Here is a 7,370-nt window from a genome sequence, read left to right on the forward strand (position 1 = left end):
TCATCCATTCATCCATCCAACCATCCATCATCCATCCATCCATCCATCCATCCATCCATCCAGATAACCAACCATCCACCCATCCATCCAACCATCCATCATCCATCCGTCCATCCAACCATCCATCATCCATTCATCCATCCCACCATCTATCCATCTATCCATCATCCCTCCATCCATCCATCCATCATCCCTCCATCATCCATCCATCCATCCAACCATCCATCATCCATCCATCCATCCAACCATCCATCATCCATTCATCCATCCAACCATCCATCCATCTATCTATCCATCCATCCATCATCCATCCATCCATCCATCCATCCATCCAGATAACCAACCATCCATTGATCCAGCCAACATAGGGAGACCCCATCTCTACAAAAAATTAAAAAAATTAGCCAGGCAAGGTGGCATGCACATATAGTCCCGTCATCCATCCATCCATCCATCCATTCATCTGTCGTCTATCCAACTGACCAGCCAACCGTGCATCCATCCATCCATTCAACCATCCATCCATCATCCATTCATCCCTCATCCGTCCAATCAACCATCCATCCATTCTTCCAGCCAACTGTCCATCCATCCATCCAACAACCGTCTGTCCATCCAACAACCGTTTATGCAACCATCCTTCTCTTCCTCTGTCTATCCATCATCCATTTATCTATCCTTGCACCTACTTAGACTTTCTTCTTTCTCTACATCAACCCAGGTAGATTCTCAACTTTCCAGTCATTCTTCTGTCCAGTCATATACTCAACTTCTCATCCATCCATCTGTCTCCTTAGCCACTCATCTATTTTGTGCACAGATATAAGCATATATGGATCTGTATGGGGGACACTGATAGGTTCATTTTTCCTTTCCATCCCTCTGCTTACTGCTGCTTCCAGCCCCCCACTACCACTATGATGGTCTGCATAATGCCAGCCATGACAACAGCAGAGAACCCAGGCAGAAGGGATGAGACACAGAGATCAGTGGGGAGAAAAATTCCTGTGATCATGGTTGCAAATGTGAGGAAAGATGGAGACACTGTGGGGTGACCCCTCTTCCATACCACATGCCCTGAACCTGACACTTCGAATGTCTGTCTTCATATATCTCTCCCTCCCTGCTTCCTTATCTCTCCATTTCTCTGTGTGTCTCCCCACACCATGTCTTCTCTGGCCCTCCTCACAGGGCCAGCGCTGGCACTTGGGTAGTGAACCATTTGGGCGCCCCTGGCAGCCGGGTGATGTCGTTGGCTGTATGATCGACCTCACAGAGAACACCATTATCTTCACCCTCAATGGCGAGGTCCTCATGTCTGACTCGGGCTCCGAAACAGCCTTCCGGGAGATTGAGATTGGGGACGGTGAGGGCTGAGACCCCTTCACGTGCCCTTTCTTGTTTTCCTCTGTCTCTCCCGACCCTGCACTGCCCTTCTGCCTCCAGCTCTCCCAGCCCTACCTCCTCCCCTCGGCTCCCCCTGCCCTGCCCACCTGCCCTCACCCCTGCCCATCCATCCCCTCCCACCAGGCTTCCTGCCCGTCTGCAGCTTGGGACCTGGCCAGGTGGGTCACCTGAACCTGGGCCAGGATGTGAGCTCCCTGCGGTTCTTTGCCATCTGCGGCCTCCAGGAAGGCTTCGAGCCATTTGCCATCAACATGCAGCGCCCAGTCACCACCTGGTTCAGCAAAAGCCTACCCCAGTTTGAGCCAGTGCCCCTTGAACACCCTCACTATGAGGTAAGGACTGAGCCCCCTCAATGCCTCCTCGTCTGCCTCCAAAGCTCCTTCTTTCCACAGTGCTCTTCCTCGAGTTTCTCTCTTTCCTCCATGTTAGCACACAAACCACGTGGAAGCAAGTGTCAGGGTAATGGGCTCGCGGGCTGTATGACTCGGGGTACAACTTTGGCAAACCACAGCTTCCTGAGGTCCAGGTGCCTCACCTATAAAACAAGGGAAACCCTGCCTGGGCAACAAGCAAAACTCCATCTCTAAAAATAAAAAATAAATTAAGTCTAGGCATGGTAGCTCATGCCTGTAATCCCAGCACTTAAGGGGGCTGAGGCGGGAGGATCCCTTGAGCCCAGGAGTTCAAGACCAGCCTTGGCAACATGGGGACGATTTTGGAGGTTGAGACCAGCCTACACAACATGTGAAACCCTGTCTCTACCAAAAATACAAAAATTAGCCAGGCGTGCTGGCTCGTGCTTGAACCCAGGAGGCAGAAGTTGCAGTGAGCCAAGATTGCACGATTGCACTCTAGCCTAGGTGACAGAGCGAGACTCTCTCAAGAAAAAAAAAAAGAAGAAGTCTGAGAACAAAGGGATACCCCATCTCTACAAAAAATTAAAAAATTAGCCAGGTGTATAGTATGCACACATAGCCCCAGCTACTCAGGAGGCTGAGACTGGAGAATTGCTTGATTCCAAGAGGTCAATGCTGCAGTGAATTAGCCAGATGTGGTGGCACATGCCTGTAATTCCAGCTACTTAGGGAGCTGAGGCAGGAGACTCGCTTGAACGCGGGAGACGGAGGTTGCAATGAGCCAGTATCATGCCATTGCACTCCAGCCTGGGCAAGGAGAGCCAAACTCCATCTCAAAAAAAAAAAAAGAAAAAAAAGTTAAAGGCTGCAGTGAGTTGTGTTCACACCACTGCACTCCAGCCTAAGAGACAGAGCAAGACCCTATCTCAAAAACAATTTTTAAAATTTATTTTTATTTTTATTTTTTTGAGATGGAGTCTTGTTCTGTCACCCAGGCTGGAGTGCAGTGGCCGGATCTCAGCTCACTGCAAGCTCCGCCTCCCGGGTTCACGCCATTCTCCTGCCTCAGCCTCCCGAGTAGCTGGGACTACAGGCGCCCGCCACCTCGCCCGGCTAGTTTTTTGTAGTTTTTAGTAGAGACGGGATTTCACTGTGTTAGCCAGGATGGTCTCGATCTCCTGACCTCGTGATCGGCCCAGTCTCGGCCTCCCAAAGTGCTGGGATTACAGGCTTGAGCCACCGCGCCTGGCCAGCAACAATTTTTTTTAATAAATAATTTTTAAAACCCAGGAAGTAGAGGTTGCAGTGAGCTGAGGCTGCATCACTGCACTCCAGCCTGAGCAACAGAGCGAGACCCTGTCTCAACAAAACAAAACAAAAGTACTCTGCAAAGGGAGTTTTAAGTATGGGACCGTCCAGTTGAGGTCTGAGTTTTGGAAAGGTCCCTATTGGCAACGGATTGTAGGAGGTGAGAGTGCAGTCAGAAGGACCTTAGAGGTGGCTGGGACGGGGCAGTACTGCAAAGTGGATGCGGAGTTCCTGACACCTGCCACTACCAGATTTCCCCAGCCCAGGGCACAGCATGCTACACAGCAGTGAGAATGAATACATAGAAATACACACAGCCATGTGGACGAATCTCAGACATAATGTCGAGTAGAACAAGCCGGAGACAAGACAGCACAGGCTGTGGGATTCCATTCACAGAAAGTTCAAGAACAGGCAGAGCGGATCTGTGGTGTGCTAAGTTGGGAAATTGGTTACTATGAAAGAATAACTCAGGCCGGGCGTGGTGGCTCAAGCCTGTAATCCCAGCACTTTGGGAGGCCAAGATGGGCAGATCACGAGGTCAGGAGATCGAGACCATCCTGGCTAACACGGTGAAACCCCGGCTCTACTAAAAAATAGAAAAAAACTAGCCGGGCGATGTGGCGGGCGCCTGTAGTCTCAGTTATTCGGGAGGCTGAGGCAGGAGAATGGCGTAAACCCGGGAGGCGGAGCTTGCAGTGAGCCGAGATCGCGCCACTGTACTCCAGCCTGGGTGACAGAGCGAGACCTCCGTCTCAAAAAAAAAAAAAAACAAACAAACAAAAACAAGAATAACTCAGAGACATCGTTAGTTACTTTGAATGCAAATCACAGGAGGGAGATCAGTCAGTAGACTATCGCTAAAGAGCAAAGGCTGTGGCTCACGCCTATAATCTCAGCACTTTGGGAGGCCAAGGTGGGAGGATCACTTGAGCCTGGGAATTCAAGACCAGCCTGGGCAACACAGCAAAACCCTGTCTCTACACAGAATAAACAAAATTATCCAGGCATGGTGGTATGTGCCTGTGGTCCCAGCTACCTGGGAGGCTGAAGTGTGAGGATTATTTGAACCCAGGATTTCGAGGCTGCAGTGAACCGTGGTTGCACCACTGCACTCCAGCCCAGGTGACAGAGCAAGACCTGTCTCTAAGAAAAAAGAGTGAAGGCAGAAACCAGATTTATAAGACAGAGGGGAGAAAGAAGATAGAAAAGAAACTCCTAAAGAGTCTGAGAACAGGCCGGGCTCGGTGGCTCATGCCTATAATCCCAACACTTTGGGAGGCCGACGTGGGTGGATTACCTGAGGTCAGGAATTTGACACCAGCCTGGCCAACATGGTGAAACCCTATCTCTTCTAAAAATACAAAAAATTAACCAGGCATGGTGCCGGGCACATATAATCCCAGTTACTCGGGAGGCTGAGGCAGGAGAATCGCTTGAACCCAGGAGGCAGAGGTTGCAGTGAGCCAAGATTGCACCATTGCACTCCAGCCTGGGTGACAGAGCAAAACTCAGTCTCAAGAAAAAAAAAAAAATAGGTTCTGAGAACAAAGAATCTTGTATGCATAGTTTTGGGGCAAATTCATTGGCTGGCAAGGAGTACCTAGGTTCATCTTGGCAACTGGTCCTTGGAGAGGTTAACCTGAGGAGGGGCATGAAAGAGAACAACTTTGTCTTTTTTTTTTTTTGAGACTAAGTCTCGCTCTGTCACCCAGGCTGGAGTGCAGTGGCGCAATCTCGGCTTAATGCAAGCTCCGCCTCCCAGGTTCTCGCCATTCTCCTGCCTCAGCCTCCAGAGTAACTGGGACTACAGGCGCCCGCCACCACGCCCAGCTAATTTTTTGTATTTTTTTAGTACAAACAGGGTTTCACCGTGTTAGCCAGCATGGCCTTGATCTCCTGACCTCGTGATCCACCCGCCTCAGCCTCCCAAAGGGCTGGGATTACAGGCGTGAGCCACGGCGCCTGGCCCAAAAGAGAACAACTTTCATTGTTTACCGAGTCTCTAGAAGACTTTTGAGAGTCCATTGTTTTTGTTTTTTGTTTTTTGAGACAGGGTCTCGCTCTGTCACCCAGGCTGGAGGCCAGTGGCAAGATCTCAGCTCCCCGCAACCTCCACCTCCCTGATTCAAGCGATTCTTTTGCCTCAGCCTCCTTAGTAGCTGGAATTATAGGCGCGCGCCAGCACGCCTGGCTAATTTTTTGTATTTTTAGTAGAGATGAGGTTTCACCATGTTGGCCAGGCTGGTCTCAAACTCCTGACGTCAGGTGATCAGCCCGCCTCAGCCTCCCAAAGTGCTGGGATTACAGGCATGAGCCACTGTGCCCGGCCGCTATTCATGGAATTGTAAACTGAACACAGGTTCAGTTGCTCATCAGTCACAGAGTCTAGTTAACAAGATCAAGGTCTGATAGAAAGAGAATGACTTTATTCACCAAAACTAGTCATGGAGAAGTGACCGGATTCCCATCCAAAGCAACCACTTCAAATTTGTGGGGGAAAGCAAGGGTTTAAAAAGGGGAAACTTGGCTGGGGGTGGTGGTTCACACCTGTAATCCTAGCACTTTGGGAGACTGAGGCAGGCAGATCACATGAGCTCAGGAGGTCAAGACCAGCCTAGGCAACATGGTGAAACCCTGTCTCTACTAAAAATACAAAAATTAGCCAGGCATGTTGGCTGGTGCTTGAACCCAGGAGGCAGAAGTTGCAGTGAGCCAAGATCGTAGGATTGCAGCCCAGCCTAGGTGACAGAGCGAGACTGTGTCTCAAGAAAAAAAAAAAAAAGAAGAAGTCGGAGAACAAAGAATCTTGTACGCACAGTTTTGGGGCAAATTTTCAGGAGGCTGAGACAAGAGAATCATTTGAACTCTGTAGGTGGAGGTTGCAGTGAGCGGAGATCCTGCTACTGCACTCCAGCCTGGGCTACAGAGCAAGATTGTCTCAAAAAAAAAAAAAAAAAAATTGCATTGAAGTTGAGTTGCCTGGTTACAGAATGACAGAATGGATGGTTGGATGGATGTAGGTAGGTTTTGGAAGTTACCCCAATTGATTCCAGTGTATGTCCGGGGCTGCCACTGTACAGGATGCCCAAAGAAAGGCTGCAGAGGGCTGCAAGCACCCCAGGGCCCAGCGGTGGACCCGGCCCGGAGCTTCATCCGCCTGCAGGAGGGGGCGCCCTTGACTAATTCCCACGCGGGTGCTCTATGGCCTAATGGTGGCTCCGTGGGTGACCAGGTGTGGGACCAACGGCCTGGCCTAGCCCACCTGCCCAGCTCAGTGCTCCATTCCCTGCCACCCCAGGTAGCCCGAGTGGACGGCACTGTGGACACGCCCCCCTGTCTGCGTCTGACTCACCGCACCTGGGGCTCCCAGAACAGCCTGGTGGAGATGATCTTCCTGCGGCTGAGCCTCCCAGTCCAGTTCCACCAGCACTTCCGCTGCACCGCAGGGGCCACCCCGCTGGCACCCCCCGGCCTGCAGCCCCCTGCCGAGGACGAGGCCCGGGCGGCAGAACCCGACCCTGACTACGAAAACCTGCGCCGCTCAGCTGGCGGCTGGGGCGAGGCCGAGAACGGCAAAGAAGGGACTGCGAAGGAGGGCGCCCCCGGGGGCACCCCGCAGGCGGGGGGAGAGGCGCAGCCCGCCAGGGCTGAGAATGAGAAGGACGCCACCACCGAGAAGAACAAGAAGAGAGGGTGAGTCGAAGGGGCCCAGAGTGGGGATTGGGGGCTGCCTTGGGACCCGGTAAGTAGGCAGCCACAGTGACCTGAGAAACCCCCATTGTACCCGAAAGTAGCCCCACATATGCTAAGTGGAGTAAGAATACTCCTTGTATTCTTGATGAATACATGATGAATCCTATCATGTCTCCAATGAACCCCATTTTTTCCTGGGATGCCCTAATGTCCCCAAGGATATATAATTGCATGCCCTACTATCTGTATGGAGAACTCTATTATCCTTCAGTACTTGGAGGGCCCCAAAGGACTTTGCCCAATGGACCTTATCATCTGTAGACACTAAAAGGGACTTCAGTATCTCCCTAGGAGAGTTTACTGCACCCTAAGGTATCCCAGTGAACACTCAGTGGTCTTCTAAATGGGGATCCTTTCTGTGTCACAAATGTACCCCCCAAAAGCTAACTTAAAGGGAGATTCTGAGAAGGTACTAAATCTGCTTTTTCCCTATAATGGCAGTGGTTTTCCTGTTTTGCTTTTTTTTTTTGAGATGGAGTCTCTCTCTGCTGCCAGACTGGAGTGCAATGGTGCAATCTTAGCTCCCTGCCATCTCTGCCTCCC

General features: G+C 51.1%; 1 protein-coding gene across 1 annotated transcript in view; it reads left to right on the plus strand.

Moving 5' to 3' along the window:
* RYR1 (ryanodine receptor 1 (skeletal)) overlaps positions 1 to 7,370 on the plus strand; it is a 164,972-nt gene that overhangs the window by 35,845 nt on the left and 121,757 nt on the right. Inside the window, exons 26-28 of the mRNA XM_011952520.1 lie at positions 1,192 to 1,366; positions 1,531 to 1,739; positions 6,373 to 6,767. Of these exons, the coding sequence (XP_011807910.1) occupies positions 1,192 to 1,366; positions 1,531 to 1,739; positions 6,373 to 6,767 (779 nt within the window). The remainder of the gene's footprint in view (positions 1 to 1,191; positions 1,367 to 1,530; positions 1,740 to 6,372; positions 6,768 to 7,370) is intronic.

Source organism: Colobus angolensis, unplaced genomic scaffold, assembly GCF_000951035.1.
Source record: "Colobus angolensis palliatus isolate OR3802 unplaced genomic scaffold, Cang.pa_1.0 Scaffold34, whole genome shotgun sequence".
Classification (NCBI taxonomy): domain Eukaryota; kingdom Metazoa; phylum Chordata; class Mammalia; order Primates; family Cercopithecidae; genus Colobus; species Colobus angolensis.